The 21,065-nt window shown below is 41.2% G+C and overlaps 1 protein-coding gene across 1 annotated transcript in view; it reads left to right on the forward strand.

Annotated features, from left to right (window-relative positions):
* The window catches only part of LOC122939367 (collagen alpha-6(VI) chain-like), a 245,052-nt gene that overhangs the window by 179,967 nt on the left and 44,020 nt on the right, over positions 1 to 21,065 (forward strand). The window contains exons 31-34 of the mRNA XM_044295433.1: positions 4,376 to 4,411; positions 9,468 to 9,530; positions 9,761 to 9,823; positions 9,902 to 9,937. Coding sequence (XP_044151368.1) covers positions 4,376 to 4,411; positions 9,468 to 9,530; positions 9,761 to 9,823; positions 9,902 to 9,937 — 198 coding nt within the window. The remainder of the gene's footprint in view (positions 1 to 4,375; positions 4,412 to 9,467; positions 9,531 to 9,760; positions 9,824 to 9,901; positions 9,938 to 21,065) is intronic.

Consider the following 21,065-nt stretch of genomic DNA (forward strand, 5'->3'; position numbering starts at 1 on the left):
GGGGTTATGTTTAGTGAGCCAGGGTAGCCCCAACACTAGAGGAGTAGGCAAACCGCTAAGGACGAAACATGACACATCCTCAACATGAGCATCACTCACAATTAAATGGATATTGTGAACTATGCCCTTTAATGATTTCTGAGAAAGTGGAGCGGAATCAATAGCAAAAACAGGAATATCCTTTCCCAAAGTGCGCACCTGAAAACCATGAGTTATTGCAAATTGATTATCAATGAGATTGACAGCTGCTCCACTATCCACAAAAATCTCACAAAAAAATGCTCTTGCTCTCTAGCGCCACCCTAGCAGGCAGGACAAAACGGGAACTACAAGCAAACGGAAAACCTTCAATTTCCGCCTCAACCCTGCCAATAGTAACAGACGGAACATTTTTAAAAGATTTTTTCCTGTTTGTTTCTTTATTACTCTCATAAAACTGCCTAAATCTCCTAGAGGGACAAACATTTGCCAAATGATTTATACCTCCACAACAAAAACAAACCCTCCCATGCGAGCTGAATCTTCTATTGTCAGAAGCAATCAACCCCAGCTGCATGGGCTCCTGCTCAGAAGGGGCTGACAGCGACCGAGACCCCTGCGCACCGAATGAGACCGCTGTCCTGGGACTGAGTATGACAGGAAGGAGATATCTCTCCTCTCTCTCTAAGACGCCTGTCAATACGAACGGCCTGAGACATAGCAGAGTCCAAGAAAATAGGCCTCTCATGAAAGGCAAATTCATCTTTCAATCCCTCTGAAAGACCATGGCAAAATTGACTTCGGAGTGCAGCATCATTCCAACCAGTATCAGCTGCCCATCTCCGAAATTCTGAGCAGTATATCTCTGCGGATTGTTTACCCTGGCATAATAGACGTAGTCTAGACTCAGCCAGAGCAATACGATACGGATCATCATATATCTGACCCAGGGCTAAAAAGAATTCATCCACTGAACGGAGAGGCTGTGCCCCCTCCGGCAGCGAAAAGGCCCAAGACTGAGCGTTACCCCTGAGCAGCGATATAATGATCCCCACCCTCCGTTCCTCGTCACCTGAGGAATGGGGAAGAAGGCAAAAATGGAGTTTGCAAGCCTCTCTAAAACGCACAAAATTCTCACTACCACCGGAGAACGTATCCGGGTGCGAGATCTTAGGCTCAGAACAAACTCCATGAACGCAAGCTGAACCGGTCACTTGAAGCTGAGAAAAAGTCTTACGGAGATCAGCTACCTCCAATGAAAGACCCTGGAAGCATTCAGCCAAAAGTGAAAGCGGATCCATGCTTGAGACGGTTTTGGCGGCTTATAATGTCACGGACGGTGTACAGGAAACAAGACAAAGCAACATGCATATATGACTCACTGGATCCAAAGCTAAGGAACCAAAAGGGAGACCCCTGCACAAGACCTAGCACTTTCCCTGGCTGCTCAGCCTATGCAAAGATCCCAAAGGTGGATGGTTGCATATCCACATACCTCGACTATATAACCCCTGAACACCCTACAATAGTGAGGGGACACGACCACTGGCTCCCTACACCAGACACGGAGGGAGTCAGGGTCACCTGGGATCCAGCAAACAGAAAATAACAGATAAATGTACAGCACTTAACTTTGTAGTAGACTAGGAAACAGGATCAGCATGCACACACACTCCAGGAAGAAGTATAAGCCGCCCAGTAATGCATCATGGGGAGGAATTTAAAGGGAAGCAATCAGTCCAACTACATGACAGCTGAGAGAGGCTAACGAGATGAGGAACTGAACAGCACAACAAAGAAAACTCAAGGAGGAGGTTCTGAAAGGCTTCTGTCAGAGCTTCTCAGCTGTCTGGTTGTGACACTATGCTGACCTCAGACTGTTTATTGGATTGCTCATATGTACCTGCCCTGACCTTAGACAGTCCCTGACTATTGATTCACCTGATCGCTCTGTGGCAGGCTCTAGTGTCTGTCGCCGTGTGTCAGCTGTCAATACCAAAGAGACTAATCCAGGAGGCAGTAGACTGGCGGTTTCCCTGCGGTAAAGTCCAGCTCCCTGTTCAGAGGTTAAAGAGTGAAAACCAGAGCACTGCCAGGATAACGTCCTTAGAAATAGTCCAAAGCCTATTCTGTTGGTTGACACAGTGGTTCCACACCCTCTCCTGAAACAGTATTGTCATACATTTTTGATATTTTTATATGTCTGTGTCAATTTTTACTGTAGAATTTCATTTTTTAAACAAAGACTTGAGATCTATGAAAGTAAGTAGGTGGGAAATGTTGATTTTGACATTTTCATTTAAATTTCTCATCCATAAATTGTTAAAAAACATTTAATAGATGGAAACATAAGGTTCCACATTTCCACCTGTCTCCCACAGACTGAAATGTTAAAAAAATTTACAATATATGTCAAGGGTACTTTTTTGGCAGGACAGAATATTGTGTGATATGCTACAATATTTTAGCCTTACAAAAAGGTATATACAGGTCCTTCTCAAAAAATTTGCATATTGTGATAAAGTTCATTATTTTCTGTAATGTACTGATAAACATTAGACTTTCATATAGTTTAGATTCATTACACACCAACTGAAGTAGTTCAAGCCTTTTATTGTTTTAATATTGATGATTTTGGCATACAGCTCATGAAAACCCAAATTTCCTATCTAAAAAATTAGCATATTTCATCCGACCAATAAAAGAAAAGTGTTTTTAATACAAAAAAATTCAACCTTCAAATAATTATGTACAGTTATGCACTCAATACTTGGTCGGGAATCCTTTTGCAGAAATGACTGCTTCAATGCGGCGTTTCATGGAGGCAATCAGCCTGTGGCACTGCTGAGGTGTTATGGAGGCCCAGGATAATTCGATAGCGGCCTTAAGCTCATCCAGAGTGTTGGGTCTTGCGTCTCTCAACTTTCTCTTCCCAATATCCCACAGATTCTCTATGGGGTTCAGGTCAGGAGAGTTGGCAGGCCAATTGAGCACAGTAATACCATGGTCAGTAAACCATTTACCAGTGGTTTTGGCACTGTGAGCAGGTGCCAGGTCGTGCTGAAAAATGAAATCTTCATCTCCATAAAGCTTTTCAGCAGATGGAAGCATGAAGTGCTCCAAAATCTCCTGATAGCTAGCTGCATTGACCCTGCCCTTGATAAAACACAGTGGACCAACACCAGCAGCTGACATGGCACCCCAGACCATCACTGACTGTGGGTACTTGACACTGGACTTCAGGCATTTTGGCATTTCCCTCTCCCCAGTCTTCCTCCAGACTCTGGCACCTTGATTTCCAAATTACATGCAAAATTTGCTTTCATCCGAAAAAAGTACTTTGGACCACTGAGCAACAGTCCAGTGCTGCTTCTCTGTAGGCCAGGTCAGGCGCTTCTGCCGCTGTTTCTGGTTCAAAAGTGGCTTGACCTGGGGAATGCGGCACCTGTAGCCCATTTCCTGCACACGCCTGTGCATGGTGGCTCTGGATGTTTTTACTCCAGACTCAGTCCACTGCTTCCGCAGGTCCCCCAAGGTCTGGAATCGGTCCTTCACCATAATCTTCCTCAGGGTCCGGTCACCTCTTCTCGTTGTGCAGCGTTTTCTGCCACACTTTTTCCTTCCCACAGACTTCCCACTGAGGTGCCTTGATACAGTACTCTGGGAACAGCCTATTCGTTCAGAAATGTCTTTCTGTGTCTTACCCTCTTGCTTGAGGGTGTCAATGATGGCCTTCTGGACAGCAGTCAGGTCGGCAGTCTTACCCATGATTGCGGTTTTGAGTAATGAATCAGGATGGGAGTTTTTAAAAGCCTCAGGAATCTTTTGCAGGTGTTTAGAGTTAATTAGTTGATTCAGATGATTAGATGATTAGGTTAATAGCTCGCTTAGAGAACCTTTTCATGATATGCTAATTTTTTTAGAAGGACCTGTATAAGGGTACTTTCACACTAGCGTTTTGGCTGCAGGGTTCAGCAATAGCGCTTTCGTTACTGATAATACAACCATCTGCATCCGTTATGAACAGATCCGGTTGTGCTCTATTTAACATACCCTACGACGGATCTCAATACTGGAAAATATTAACGCTAGTGAGAAAGTAGCCTAAATGCAATCGAGGATAAACATAGTTGAAATTATCCAGTTTTGTTCTTCATTTGTGCAATTAAAGTCTATGGATACATTTTAATATGATTTTACTGCACTGAAATTAATAGACTCAATAGACAGCAAACTTTTATGTGAACAGTTCCTTAGATGTATAAATGTTTAAATTTTCTGATATTTTTTTTGACACTTTACAGTCTATTCTTGTCCATTAGCTTTCATTACTCATTGCATTGAGAGAACACAATTGTATAATGTAATAAAAAAAATAATAATCTTCCCTCTTTAGGGCCATATTGGATTTCCTGGATATCCAGGTCGTCAGGTATGTAGAGCATTCTGCTTCTCTCCTTATGTTCTGCAGTGCTTGACAACAGTGGGCAAAGAAAATATGAGGTTATTGTCAAAATGTGTTTCAGTGTGCAGTCAGCATCTACTTCATTGGTCCACTATACTAAATAATTAGAAAATGTTGGACATTTAATAGGAAAATGTTTAAACATCATTATTCTACAGGGTGGCCCACAAAAAGGTAACCCGCATCCTGCGATAGTATGACAAGATGAATGAGCAAGTGGATTTTTTTTTATTACCCGCAAGTCAGAAAACAGCTGTAAGTGGTCCCCGTTCACGTCTCTGTATCTTTGAGCACATCGGATTATGTTGGCTGATACTGCTTGTGATGCTGAGGACAGTGTTTGTGATGTTTTCTTTGAGTTCATCCAGGGGATGTAGGTTGTCAGCGTACACATTCTGTTTTAAATTTACCCACGGATGAAAATTGAAAGTGGTCTGGGGACCATAGTGGCCATAACCCCTTGGTCACAGTTCGCTCCTCCGTAACCAGTTCATGAACTCGTGTCAGTGAGTTCCGTGAGGTGCAGCATGTTGCCCCATCTTGTTGGAAAAAGAGGGCCATTTTTTCTTCTGGTGTTAGTTAGTCAAAGATGTCCAGGTAAGTTGCGGTATTTACAGGTGATTTAAAGAAAATTGGGCCCACTATTCGTGTTCCTGACACTGCACACCAAATGCCAATTTTGTGGTCGTGAAGTGGTGTTTCATGAGTCAAATAGGGATTTTCAACAGACCATTACCTTGTATTCTGGGAATTTACATAACTTGATAAATGAAACCAAGCTTTGTCTATCATGAAGAACAGCAATGTCCAAATATCTTTCGCAGTCATAGTCAGGAACCAAGTTCAGTAATTTATTTGTTTATCTTTGTCAGACTCTTTCCGTTCCTGAACACACGTTATTCAGTACGGTTTCAGGTTCAGACATTTCAGAACTCGCCGCCAGTCATTCTTGATACACCAATTTGAGGAGTCTCAGAGTTGAATTTTATGGACTACTTGCAAGCAGTTGATGAATTTAATGCACAACTTTGGCTGTCCTGATCGATGGAGGCCTCGGTTTCTATATGTTGGCTACAGAGACAGTTTGATGCCATTTCTGAACCAGACTCTAAATACAACGTTTAGCTGGTGGTTTTGTTCCTGGGTACTCATCTGCCAACCTTGCAAACTTGTTGGGGTATGTCAGATTAGGGCTAGCCTCCCTGGCACTTTTCCCTCTACTTTTTTAACTGTTACCTAGCTAGCCCCCTTACTTTCCTTAGCCTCCTCGCTGCCACCCTCTCCCCCATCTACCCCATAGACTGCTTGCTCAGTGAGCAGCAAACTCTTTTTGTCAATGCCTCTCAGTGTTGAAATTTGCCCATTTAGATACTCGATGTGCGATTCCAAATGGGCAAGTTGCTCACATTTTGAACAAAGATATGCACCCTCAAACGACTGGTCCAGGACTGCATACATCAGACAAGATGTGCACTGGACTGCGCTGTCAATAATGGAACACATACAAAATGGGGATTACGGCAGAAAAGAGTAAAAAATACAATACAGTGCAGTGATAAGAATCTAGCTTATTGTAGTCCCCTCCTAAAGTCCCTGAATCTGAAGTCACGTAATCTAAAGTCACACACTTAATACAAACACACACTGGAAATCAAACATGCAAATGCTCACAAACTCTGGTTTTTTGCCTGCTTGTATAAATGTAGATCTCAAACCAGCCTGCTTTTTTCCCCTCTGGATTTAAAAGCCAGTTTTATTTGGAGATATTGGAGGTAGGCTACTTTTTCATGGGCCACCCTGTATTTACTGATAATTTTAACTGGACAGTTCATTCTGATATGTATTTCAATATATAGCTCTAGACACAGAAAAACATTCTAAATTTAGTGCTCCAATGACTGATATATTAATTAGGATTGTCTGAGATTACTTGAGTTTTGTTTCTTCTACATGGACTAAATCACAAAAATATCGTGGCAAATATGGGGGAGCTGCTCAATATCTAGTCATACAAGTAGATATTAAAAGCTGAGACTTTTGCCAATATATTCCTGTCAGGAAGATATCGGAGCCCATCATTCACCACGTCACGGTCACTCAGCATGGCAAGGGGTCCTACCACTACGCTACCTATGGTGTGAACAAGGCCTGAAGGTGATGAAATCCAGCTCACAGCCAAGATGGGCTCCGATATCTTCCGTGGCATATCCGTTTGGTGCATTTTTTTGTGATTTATATGATTGTGTTTTCATCCGCACAATACTTCATTGTGCATAGGATGCCTTTGTGGTGCATGTGGACCGCGCCGACATCCTCCATTGTATGCATTTTTTTGCTGGGGATAGTTGTTTGCTGCGGTCCACATGCGGTGGGACTGCTCCCCCAATGAAAAACACGCTACAGTGTTTGGGGTTTGAGCAGTTCCCCCATATTTGCCACAATATTTTTGTGATTTTGTGTTATATGTAGTGTATGTGCCTTTACTTGGCATTTAAGCACTTTTTGCACCTGGTAACCTCCATCACACGGTCTGATATGGGTGTGGCTTACAGTCTTGCTTTATTCACATTGCATTAGTTGTCCTGCTATGCGGTTGTGTGGAAGCTTGGCTGTGAGATGGATTTCATCACCTTCAGACCTTGTTCACACCATAGGTAGCGTAGTGGTAGGACCCCTTGCCATGCTGAGTGACCGTGACGTGGTGCATGATGGGCTCCGATATCTTCCTGACAGGAATATATTGGCAAAAGTCTCAGCTTTTAATATCTACTTGTATGACTAGCCAGTATAGTCAGTGGCATATCCGTTTGGTGCATTTTTTGCTCATGCTCAGGTCATGTTTTTCAACATCCCACTTGATGGGGGTCATATGTGCCACTGCAGAAGTGATATGTCCCCCATGCATCACGTAACCCATGAACATAGCAAAGGCCTGTGAAGGTAGACTATTCCTTTAAGCTTACCCTACACATTAAATGTACTGTATATCACTCTGAAGTACCATTTCAGCAAGACCGGCAGACCATCTAATGTGTATAGGTACTCGACTCTTCCCCCAGCAGCAGATGTCAGTGAAGATAGAATTGAGCATGTTGGATTACAACTGCCCAATCCTTTCATTCTTGAGGACGTAAGCAGTTGTCAAAGGAGTTTGGTAGCAGCTTCCTCTCCTCTTCTTACTGAAAATACGTACGTGAGAGTTGAGTATGTATATGTGGGGAGATTGGGTGTCATTGCTGTCAGCTTAAAGGGCATCTGTCAGCAGATTTGTACCTATCAAACTGGCTGACCTGTTTCATGTGCACTTGGCAGCTCAAGGCATCTGTGCTAGTCCCATTCACATGTGCCCACATTACTACAACTGCCATGTCCTCTCTTCTTTTATTGATAGATAGAGCAAAGGTTCATTTGCATGTATTAAAACTACATTTTTCTCACCAATGCGGGCACATATGAACATGGGAACAACACAGATGCCTTCAGCACACATACAACAGATCAACTAGTTTCATAGCTCTAAATATACTAATAGATGCCCTTTAAGTGTATGGACAGTATTGCATTAATATCAGAATATGGTCTCATGCACACGGCTGTTATGCAGCCTTTCCGTGCATTGGGGACCTCAATTTGCTGCGGCCTGGACGGATCGAGACCAATTCAACTTGAATGGGTCCGTGATCCGTCCGCACCGTAAAAAAAAAGTAACATGTATTTTTTTGCGGTGCAGAGGCACGGGCAGAAAAAACACTGAAGCACTCCGTAGTGCTTCCATAGGGTTTGGGGCCTCCGTTCCACACAATAGCTTCGGATTGCGGACCCATTCAATTGAATGGATCCGCATCCATGATGCGGGGAGCACACGGTCGGTGCCCGCACATTGCGGACCCACTGTTTGCTGGCCGCAATACGGCCACGGCCACGCAACGGCCGTGTGCATGAGGCCTAAGAAGGTCATCTTAAGGTCAAGGTAGTAGCAGTCTGTGAATTGACACTGTATAATATCACATTCCTCTGCAGTGGCTGTGTTTCATCATATTAAAATGAACTGCTGGAGGTACTAAGAGCCTTTGATCACCATGGATGCTCTCATATATAAAGGCATTTGTCTGTGCTGAGCAATTCCCTTTAAATCCATGCATATTTCTGATTTAAACTAATGGAAAAAAAATATTTGTTTCCAAATCCTTAAAGAGGACCTTTCACCTAAAAAAAAAATTTAAACTAAGAACATAGCTTTACTTACATGCCCCCATTAAGTGTTGATCGTTTTTTCTTTTTTCAAACAGTGCCCCCGTTTGTCCGCTATGCCCCCCCGGAATAATTCCCGCCGTCTATGGTAATGAGCCAGCCTCAAATGGGCTGGCTTTAAAAGTTCTCCTCGGCGTGCCTTCTCTCTTCTCCCTGGCACGGAGCGCATCCAATCAGCGCGCTCCGCTCTTAGCCAGGGAGAAGACGCTCCAGTTCTCGCGAGACTTCAGAGAACTGGAGCGATTTCGTCTATCCGGCTAAGAGCGGAGCGCGCTGATTGGATGCGCTCCGTGCCAGGGAGAAGAGAGAAGGCACGCCGACGAGAACTTTTAAAGCCAGCCCATTTGAGGCTGGCTCATTACCATAGACGGCGGGAATTATTCCGGGGGGGCATAGCGGACAAACGGGGGCACAGTTTGAAAAAAGAAAAAACGATCAACACTTCATGGGGGCATGTAAGTAAAGCTATGGTCTTAGTTTACATTTTTTTTTTAGGTGAAAGGTCCTCTTTAAAGGTCTACTCTAGCATTAGTTTTAGGCTTATGGGATGACTATCTCAAGGGTAGATGAATTGTCTACAGGCTACTCACGCATTCTGTGCTTTTAGTAGGTGTAGAACAATGTACGATCCTAGATTTGAGGATACTCTTGATTTATTCCAATAGGCAAGACTTGGCTTAGAAGTAAATTGTATAGTATGTTTCTAAGCTTGATTCTGATCATTTTGGAACTGTAAAATCTTTGTATAACCATAACCATTCCTTTTGCATAGGGAGATGAAGGTGATCCTGGTCTATCTGGAGATCTTGGTCCTAAAGGAGTGAGAGGCAGGCGGGTGAGGATATTCTCATTATTATAAAGGATAGGTTTTGCTAAAAACTTGTAAAAATCTATTATAAATGTACTTGGTAAATTGAAGTACTGAGTGATTTTATTGAACAAACAGGTAGTTTTCTTTTTTCATATCCATTACTGTGTCTTTGAGTTACCATGACATATCTGTATTGCATGTACATGGTCTTTATTGCTGTTTTAGGAAAAGTAGCAATTTTGTGCTTATTTTAGGGTAATGCTGGCTTTTCTGGAGCAAATGGTGACCCTGGAGAGAGAGGACCTGCCGGAGCAAGGGTAAGGTCAGCAATATAACACAGACGTGTTTAGGTGGTATAACCTGAAAATAATGCTTTATATGCTTTGTTTCTTTAGGGACTAAAAGGACCAAAAGGAGTCGCCTCATTCACAGTAGGAAAAAAATATTATTAAATTTTTAATTTCACTATATCTTTCACCAACTCATTTTGTATTAGATTTTGACTGATTGTGGGTTATTCCATGATAAATGTAAAAAATGAAAATCAGACATCATCATGTCATGTACACCATATATCATGACAATCTCTTTCTAACAAACTGAGAACCAACCCTGTACCTCACATGATCCAGAATTCTCCCCATTTATTGCTCTGCTAGATTTATATCAAGCTGAGAGCACAGGGGGTGGGTCCATTCTGCTGCAGCTCAGGGACATGTCAATTCTGCTGCAGCTCTCTCCCTATCAAAAATCAGGAGACAGTTGAATTTGGGCATGTGCGTCCACCTTAGAGAGGTGGACAGACAATAAGAAAAAGAACAAACAGCAGGTGGCGCTATACATATACATTTTATTGAATAACTTAGTGCCTATAAAACATTTTTAATTATATGCAATTACAGAAGTATGCAGATTCAGATGCTGGTTTGAAAATTTCAGAATATATATATATATTTTTTATTCATAACCTCTTTAACCGACCACAGTACCTTTGAATTAAAATTGTCAATTAAAGGGGTTGTCCGGGTTCAGAGCTGAACCCGGACATACCTCCATTTTCACCCCAGTAAAATGGCTAGGGCAGAGCTAAAGCCCGCCCCTCAGAGCCGATGATGTCACCGAACACACTGCCGGGCGGAAGGTACCGCCCGGCAGTGTGTAATTGAAAACAAAAGAGTCCGTGCCCTGCGCCATGTAGCGCAGGGCACAGGAGCGCATCGGAGCATGAGATGCTCCGATGCTAGGCTCAGGGATGCTGCCGGGGTGAAAATAAGGGTATGTCCGGGTTCAGCTCTGAACCCGGACAACCCCTTTAAAGCAATACCCCAGTGCAAAACAGAAATTTTTTTGCCAAATGCAAATCTGTTGATGGCCAGTATGTTTTTGTCATCAGTTTTCACAACTGTTTTGTTTTAAATTGCTGCCACCAGCAATTTAAATATTTTTTACATTTAATATTTTTTTTTTGTAGCCTCTTTAGGAGGCTACAATATCCACACATTTTTTATATTGAATATTACCATACTGCAAAAAGAAGTTTAGTAATATGTGGATTGCTGATTTCTTATGTTGGGTTGCCACCTACTGGCCAACATAGGAATTGCAGCTGTAATACACTGAGTCTCTTCAGAGAGACCCAACCTATTAGAATTAATTACCGCAATCCCCGATTGCCGTACGGGGATGTCTGTATTAGGGCTCATGCACACAAACGTATGTATTTTGCAGTCTGCAAAAAACGGATCCTCAAAAATTATGGATGACAATGCGGACAATAATAGGACATGTTCTATTTTTTTGTGGAACGGAAATACGGACATACAGTAATGGAATGCACGCAGAGTAACTTCAGTTTTATTTTGCGGATACATTGAAATGAATCGTTCCACATATGGTCCACCAAAAAAAGGAACGGACATGGAAAGAAAATACGTTTGTGTGCATAAGCCCTTAAGCTGTAAGTCCGAAAGACTGGTCAACAAAACCATACTTACTTTTGTTTTAGGTGTTTTAATAGGGTTTTGAGGGCCAGTATTTTTATTTATTTTAGTTTTTTTCAATATGCAGCATACTCAAGGTATGGCTTTTTTCTGGCATTTTTTTCCTTAGTCTGTTCTATTAGACTTCAAAATGCCAGAGGAAGAGCTTATAAAATATTTCACAAATTAAAAAAACAATACTGAAGAAGACCGCTATGAAAAAAACTAGAAATGCATAATGTCCAGGCCACTTTTTACACTGCCTTTAACTCAAATAATGTAAATAAATGGGGTGGCTGTGCAAAATGCAAGAACGGCAAAACATCCAGCAGTGTTCATTTGCAATTGATGCGTCCCATTGACAACATTCATCATATTTGCAGTTCAAGCAACAAAGCAATGTTTGGACTTGAGAACCGAGCCTCTAGTCTAACAGCCAGAACTGGCAGGAGTACTGATCCAGAACATTTAACCCCTTTGATGCTGTCATCATTAGTGACTGCAGGATTTAAGTGGTTACAGAGACAGACTCCCTCGGCCTCCAATCAACACACCACAAATGAGATTGTGGGATTCCGTCGCCTTGCAATAGCATCCTAGGCGTAATGAAGGTCCAGGCCTGCTTTCAGAGTATTTGTAACAGGCTGTGACTCTCTGGTGCAGCCTGCTGGTGGCAATCAGTATAGCACTGACAGAAAAATACATAGCATTACATAAACAATGCAATGTGTCATAGGGGCAATCAAAATATTGGCTGTTACAGGCCCCTTTGGGGACTAGTAACTAGTTGAAAACAAAAGTTCAAAAAGGTTTATTAAATAAAAAAATACCAAGTAAAAAAATATAGAATTTTCTATTAGTAAAAAACATTTTTTAATGAAAAAAATTGAATGGCTTTGGTAAAACCATGTCCGTAATGACTCGCGGTACTCAATAATTATGTAAAATTATATATATATATATATATATATATATATACAAACCGGATTCCAAAAAAGTTGGGACACTAAACAAATTGTGAATAAAAACGGAATGCAATGATGTGGAGATGGCAAATGTCAATATTTTATTTGTAATAGAATGTAGATGACAGATAAAACGTTTAATCCGAGTAAATGTATCATTTTAAAGGAAAAATACGTTGATTCAAATTTTCAGTGTCAACAAATCCCCCAAAAGTTGGGACAAGTAGCAATAAGAGGCTGGAAAAAGTAAATTTGAGCATAACGAAGAGCTGGAAGACCAATTAACACTAATTAGGTCAATTGGCAACATGATTGGGTATAAAAAGAGCTTCTCAGAGTGGCAGTGTCTCTCAGAAGCCAAGATGGGTAGAGGATCACCAATTTCCACAATGTTGCGCAGAAAGATAGTGGAGCAATATCAGAAAGGTGTTACCCAGCGAAAAATTGCAAAGACTTTGCATCTATCATCATCAACTGTGCATAACATCATCCGAAGATTCAGAGAATCTGGAACAATCTCTGTGCGTAAGGGTCAAGGCCGTAAAGCCATAATGGATGCCTGTGATCTCCGGGCCCTTAAACGACACTGCACCACAAACAGGAATGCTACTGTAAAGGAAATCACAGAATGGGCTCAGGAATACTTTCAGAAACCATTGTCAGTGAACACAATCCACTGTGCCATCCGCCGTTGCCAGCTGAAACTCTACAGTGCAAAGAAGAAGCCATTTCTAGGCAAGATCCACAAGCTCAGGCATTTTCACTGGGCCAGGGATCATTTAAAATGGAGTGTTGCAAAATGGAAGACTGTTCTGTGGTCAGACGAGTCACGGTTCAAAGTTCTTTTTGGAAATCTGGGGCGCCATGTCATCCGGACCAAAGAGGACAAGGACAACCCAATTTGTTATCAACGCTCAGTTCAGAAGCCTGCATCTCTGATGGTATGGGGTTGCATGAGTGCGTGTGGCATGGGCAGCTTGCATGTCTGGAAAGGCACCATCAATGCAGAAAAATATATTCAGGTTCTAGAACAACATATGCTCCCATCCAGACGTCATCTCTTTCAGGGAAGACCCTGCATTTTTCAACAAGATAATGCCAGACCACATTCTGCATCAATCATGGCTGCGTAGGAGAAGGATCCGGGTACTGAAATGGCCAGTCTGCAGTCCAGATCTTTCACCTATAGAGAACATTTGGTGCATGATAAAGAGGAAGGTGCAACAAAGAAGGCCCAATACGATTGAACAGTTAGAGGCCTGTATTAGACAAGAATGGGAGAGCATTCCTATTTCTAAACTTGAGAAACTGGTCTCCTCGGTCCCCAGACGTCTGCTGAGTGTTGTAAGAAGAAGGGGAGATGCCACACAGTGGTGAAAATGGCCGTGTCCCAACTGTTTGGGGATTTGTTGACACCATGAAATTCTGATTCAACATATTTTTCCCTTAAAATGGTACATTTTCTCAGTTTAAACTTTTGTTCCGTGATTTATGTTCTATTCTGAATAAAATATTAGAATTTGGTACCTCCACATCATTGCATTCAGTTTTTATTCACGATTGGTATAGTGTCCCAACTTTTTTGGAATCCGGTTTGTATACAGTACAGACCAAAAGTTTGGACACACCTTCTCATTCAAAAAGTTTTCTTTATTTTCATGACTATGAAAATTGTAGATTCACACTGAAGGCATCAAAACTACGAATTAACACATGTGGAATTATGTACATAACAAAAAAGTGTGAAACAACAGAAAATATGTCATATTCTAGGTTCTTCAAAGTAGCCACCTTTTGCTTTGATTACTGCTTTGCACACTCTTGGCATTCTCTTGATGAGCTTCAAGAGGTAGTCACCTGAAATGGTTTTCACTTCACAGGTGTGCCCTGTCAGATTTAAGTAAGTGGCATTTCTTGCCTTATAAATGGGGTTGGGACCATCAGTTGCGTTGAGGAGAAGTCAGGTGGATACACAGCCAGTGAGTGGCCATCATTACTTTAAGAAATGAAGGTCAGTCAGTCCGAAAAAATTGGGAAAACTTTGAAAGTAAGGGCTATTTGACCATGATGGAGAGTGATGGGGTGCTGCGCCAGATGACCTAGCCTCCACAGTTACCGGACCTGAACCCAATCAAGATGGTTTGGGGTGAGCTGGACCGCAGAGTGAAGGCAAAAGGGCCAACAAGTGCTAAGCATCTCTGGGAACTCCTTCAAGACTGTTGGAAGACCATTTCAGGTGACTACCTCTTGAAGTTCATCAAGAGAATGTGCAAAGCAGTAATCAAAGCAAAAGGTGGCTACTTTGAAGAACCTAGAATATGACATATTTTCAGTTGTTTCACACTTTTTTGTTATGTATATAATTCCACATGTGTTAATTCATAGTTTTGATGCCTTCATAGTCATGAAAATAAAGAAAACTCTTTGAATGAGAAGGTGTGTCCAAACTTTTGGTCTGTACTGTATATATACACACAGTCCTGATCATAAGTTTAAGACCACTTGAAAAATGGCAAAAAAATCATATTTAGCATGGCTGGATCTTAACAAGGTTCTGAGTAGAGCTTCAACATGCAACAAGAAGAAATGGGAGTGAGACAAAACATTTTTTGAGCATTCAATTTAATGAAAACAACGAATAAACTGAAACAGGCAGTTTTTCAGCTGATCAAAAGTTTAGGACCACACCTCCCAAAAAAAACTAAACCCCCCCAAAACAGAAATCCAACTTCCAAATATGAACACAGTAATGAGTTGCTCCGCCCTTATTGTTGATTACTTCAAAAATTTGTTTCGGCATGCTTGATGCAAGCGTTTCCATGAGGTGAGTGGGAACATTTCTCCAAGTGGTGAAGACGGCCGCACGAAGGCCATCTACTGTCTGGAACTGTTGTCCATTTTTGTAAACTTCTCTTGCCATCCATCCCCAAAGGTTCTCAATTGGATTTAGATCAGGGGAACACGCAGGATGGGCCAAAAGAGTGATGTTATTCTCCTGGAAGAAGTTCCTTGTCCTGCGGGCATTGTGTACTGTAGCATTGTCCTGTTGAAAAACCCAGTCATTACCACACAGACGAGGGCCCTCAGTCATGAGAAATGCTCTCTGCAACATCTGGACATAGCCAGCGGCCGTTTGACGCCCCTGCACTTCCTGAAGCTCCATTGTTCCACTGAAGGAAAAAGCACCCCAGACCATTATGGCGCCCCCTCCACTGTGGCACGTAAAAAATATCTTAGGTGGGATCTGCTTGTCATCCCAGTAACGTTGGAAACCATCAGAACCATCAAGGTTAAATGTTTTTCTAATCAGAGAATAAAACTTTCTTCCAGCTTTGAATGTCCCATGTTTAGTGCTCTCTTGCAAAGTCCAAACAAGCAGTTCTGTGGCGTTCAAGGAGACGAGGTCTTTGAAGACATTTTTTGTTTTTGAAGCCCTTCAGTTTTAGATGCCATCTGATGGTTATGGGGCTGCAGTCAGCACCAGTAAGGGCCTTAATTTGGGTCGAGGATCGTCCAGTGTCTAGACGGACAGCCAATTGGATCCTCCGGCTCAGTGCTGGTGAATTTTTTTGGGGTCTTCCACTTGACTTTTTTCTTCCATAACCCTCAGGATAATTTAAGAAATTCCAAATGACTGTCTTACTGCGTCCCACCTCAGCAGCGATGGCACGCTGTGAGAGACCCTGCTTATGCAGTTCAACAACCCGACCACGTTCAAAAAGGGAGAGGTTTTTTGCCTTTGCCATCACAACGTGTGACTATCTGACAGAAAATTACAATGAATCCACATCTTTGCACAGATTTTTATAATGGCTCAATGTTAGCAGTGTATGAATTGCTTTCAAACCTTTATCATGTGATGTATATACATATCAATGTATATATATATATATCTATTTGGTTTTACTGTAATCGAAAAGACCTAGAGAATAACATTATAATGGCATTTATGCTGAAAAATTAACACCTCTAAATTTAGCGCGTAAAAAATCAATGGCGGTATTGATGTTTTTACCACCCCACCTCCCAGAAGGAATTAATAAAAGTTAATTAGTAAGTGATGTGTACTCGAAAAATTGTGGCATTAAAAACCTCATTTTGTCCTGCAAAAACAAGTCCCCCCCCCCCCAAAAAAGCATTTGGTCACTAAGGCCCAAATCAGACAGTCACTAAGGGATTATTTGCAAACCTGGCCAGTTAGTTAATAATAATAATGTCACTAAACAGCTTGGCAAAATTGCTAGTTAAAAAATGTATGGGAGTCTTTTGGAAAGAGGGAAAGGAAAAAATAGGGGACATTTTCTTGCTGTTGTAATAGGATGCAACTATCTCATCTTAGACCACCCATTTCCACCTTTTGTATTCAACTGTGCAGATGTTTTTTAATGGAAGTTTTGCTGCCAGTTAAGGAGTAAATCTGGAAAGTATCAATGGGAATTTACCATTTTGGACATTAATGGCTTATATGCCATATAAGCCCTTAGATGCTTCTGTAAATAAGTGGAAGAGAGCTCTTCCTTTTACCCTGATCTGCCTAAGGCTGCATTCACATGACCGTATAAATAAGTCTGCATCCGTTGCGCAACTTTGTGGAACAGGTGCGGACCCATTCATTTAAATGAGGCCGCAAAAGATGCGTCCGCATCCATAGTTCTGTTCTGCGGTCCCGCAAATTTTTTTTATTGAGCATGATAGTGGCGGCATGTGCAGTCCACATATTGCAGAACACACACGGGCAGGTATCCGTGTTTTGCGGACACTACTAAGCCTAATAAACTGTTAGTGTAGAATAAAATAAATAATACACTAGAAATGTAGTGAAGAGAAATTTATTAAAATGTTATTGAAAAAGCGCATTTAATAAAACAAAATGCACTATAAAGCATTTGCCTTTATGGAAAAATTACAAAAGACAAAACAGAAAGGGGGAGATTTATCAAACTGGTGTTAAGTAGAACTGGCTTAGTTGCCCATAGCAACCAATCAGATCCCACCTTTCATTTTTCACAGCTTCTTTGGAAAAGGAAAGGTGGAATCTGATTGGTTGCTATGGGCAACTAAGCCAGATCTACTTTACACCAGTTTGATTAATCTCCCCCAAATTGTTTATTCACCTTGTAGAAAATTGGCGGATATGTGGCGACAGAATAACGAGTATTTAATAATAGAAAAAAATGTATATACAGTTGTGTTCAAAATAATAGGAGTCAGACATCACTAACCTGGTCAATCGCTGTTTTTGGTAGAAATAATATTTCTACATGGCAAATAATTTACTAGCAGATGTAGTAGAGTAATAGAAACTCAACATACCCAACAGTCATGACATGCATGCTGCTGATTCTCTGTAATTCAATCACTTATTGAAAGAGGTATGTTCAAAATAATAGCAGTGTGGAGTTCAATGAGTGAGGTCATTCATTCTTTGAAAAACAGGTGGCATTTATTTAATGAAGGAAGGCAGCAAATGTTGTACATGCTGGTTACAGTGCATTTCTCTCTGAAATTCTGAGGTAAATGGGTCGTTCCAGACATTGTTCAGAAGAACAGCGTACCTTGATTAAAAAGTTGATTGGGGAATGGAAAACATATAAAGAAGTGCAGAAAATGATAGGCTTCTCAGCTAAAATGATTGCAAATGCTTTAAAATGGCAACCAATACCTGAAAGACGTGGAAGAAAGCGAAAAACTACCATTCGAATGGATAGAAGAATAGCCAAAATGGCAAGGACTCAGCCAACAATCAGCTCCAGGAAGATCAAAGAAGGTCTAAAGTTACCCGTGAGTACTGTTACAAATAGAAGACGCATATGTAAAGCCAAGCTATCTGCAAGAAGCCCCCGCAAAGTCCCACTGTTAAAAACAAGACGTGCTGAAGAGGTTACAAGTTGCCAAAGAGCACATTGACGGGCCTAAAGAGATATTTTGTGGACTGATGAAAGTAAGATTGTTCTTTTTGGGTCTAGTGGCCGGAGACAGTTTGTCAGATGACCCCCAAACACTGAATTCAGGCCACAGTACACTAGGAAGACAGTGAAGCATGGTGGCACAAGCATCATGATATGGGGATGTTTCTCATACTAAGGTGTTGGGCCTATTTATCGCATACCAGGGATCATTGATCAGTTTGAATACATCAGAATACTTGAAGAGGTCATGTAACTGTTGCCTTATGCTGAAGAGAAAATGCCCTTGAAATGAGTGTTCCAACAAGACAACGACCCCAAACAGACCAGTAAATGTGCAACATCTTGGTTCCAGACCAACAAAGTTGACGTTATGGAGTGGCCAGCCCAATCCCTGGATCTTAATCCATTAGAAAACTTGTGGGGTGACATCAAAAATACAGTTTCTAAGGCAAAACCAAGAAATAGAGAAGAACTGTGGAATGTAGTCCAATCATCCTGGGCTGGAATACCTGTTCACAGGTGCCAGAAGTTGGTTGACTCCATGTAACACAGATGTACAGCAGTTCTCAGAAACAGTGGTTTTACAACTAAATATTAGTTAAGTGATTCAAAGGAAAGCAAAATCTTCAAACATTTTTCAGTTTATATAGTGAATGTTTGAGTTTGTAAAGAAGAATACAAACACAGCTATTTTTTTGATCAGTCTAATATTCACTTTTCTCAAATTTCTTTTTTAGAGGAACAATACAAATTTGATAGAATTTTCTTCTTGTTTTGATTTGGAATAGAATGCGTAGTGTTCCCAATGCATTTGTGTGTATGGTAATAAAAGCTATTAGAAGGATTTTGAGCTTTATTTCCGTTTTTTTTTTAACACACTGCTATTATTTTGAACACAGCTGTGTACAGCTTTAGTATTGCAGCAATCATATTGCCACAGAGAATAAATTTATCATGTTATTTATAGCGCAAATAAAAATTTTGGAATTGCTGTGTTTTTCTTTTTACCATTAATCCCCCCCCCCCCCCCAAAAATGAAGAAAATTAAAGGGGTTGTCTCACTTCAGTAAGTGGCATTTATCATGTAGAAAAAGTAAATGCGAGGCACTTACTAATGTTTTGTGATTGTCCATATTGCTTCCTTTGCTGGCTTCATTCATTTTTCCATCACATTATACACAGCTTGTTTCCCGGTGTTATGACTAGTGTTGAGCGAATCGATTGTCACGAAAATTTGATTTGTCGCAAAGCTGAATTTCCTCATACTTCGTGGTAACAAATCAATTTCCCCTAAAATGGTGGTAAAACAAAAAAATCATACTCCTCTTATCCATTTACGTGTGAAGAGTTCTTCATGGCCATCTTGATTGAAACTCACGCACAAAATCTTATGTGCGGTGATGTATGCCGGCCAGTGTGAAGACGTCATTTCGCTGTGTTTCTTCAAGAAAGTTGGCTGCAGCAGGCTCTTCACGATCAAATGTATAAGGTGAGTATTTTTTTTTTAACAGATTAACCCCTGAAAGCCCTAAGTGGTCATCTCAGATGGCACAATCAGTGCTGAACACGGCATCTGAGGTGTTCAATGCCGGGGGGGGTGGTGCAATTGCTGTTTCTAGTCATTGTGCCTGCTACTTACATACAAATGCTTTTCATGACGAAGTAATTCATCACGAAGCACATTTCTTTGTGTAATTTGGAGAAGCAGCCAAATAGAAGTTTTGAGAACTTTGCTCATCTCTAGTTACGACCATCCTGAAATTCAGCAGCAGTGGTCATGCATGCACACTAGAGGAAAAAGATCCAGTCTCTCTAGTGGCTGGGACCATGTGAGATTGAATAGGCACTCATGTGCAGCTGCAACCATCCTGACCACCTCATATCTGCACTACAGGGGTGGTCATCACCCCTAGATACAAGCAGTGTATAATGTGATAGCCAGCAAAGGAGACAATATGGACAATCACAATACATTAGTAAGTGCCTTTTATTAACTATATCTACGTGATAAATGATATTTGATGAAGTGAGACAACCCCTTTGATAAAAATGATACAGTACAAAAATAATCTTTCATATAGCTATGGAAAAATAAACATATGATAGGTGTTGACTTGATCATTAACCACTTGAAGACCTGCCTGTATTGACCTTGAGGACCCAGCAAGTTCCTGTTTTTTTTTCATTGTAACATCTCTAGAGCCATAACATATTTTGTTGATGTAGCTGTATAAGGGCCTGTTTTTTTGTGGGACAAGTTATATTTTTCAAAGACACCATTTTGGGGCATGTATAAAGTTTTAATTAGCTTTTATTTTAAATGAAAGGTTGACTTTATTCTATGGATTTGTATGAATGGGCTGATGCCAAATATATATATATATATATATATATATATATATATTTATTGTAAGAAGGTACAAGGAATCATCGTGGATGATAGGTACGTGTCACCGAGGTTCCTGGCCTCGGTGGCGTAAGAGACGGTTTTTATGTGTCAGCAGCAGTTGCTGTTTGACACCTTGATACTTAGTATGGCTGATCCAGGACTGCTCTTACTGGGAGTAGTCAAAGTGCTGGGTGGGTGACTACACCCCATGTTCCAGGCCGTGTTTTGCCAAGCATAAAAAACAGCCAGCACTGCCAGATGGAGCTCAGGAGTGTGCTGTGATATGAAGGCTGTGTTGGGATCTGTGGCTTGAGCCG

This window comes from Bufo gargarizans, chromosome 5 (assembly GCF_014858855.1).
Source record: "Bufo gargarizans isolate SCDJY-AF-19 chromosome 5, ASM1485885v1, whole genome shotgun sequence".
NCBI lineage: Eukaryota > Metazoa > Chordata > Amphibia > Anura > Bufonidae > Bufo > Bufo gargarizans.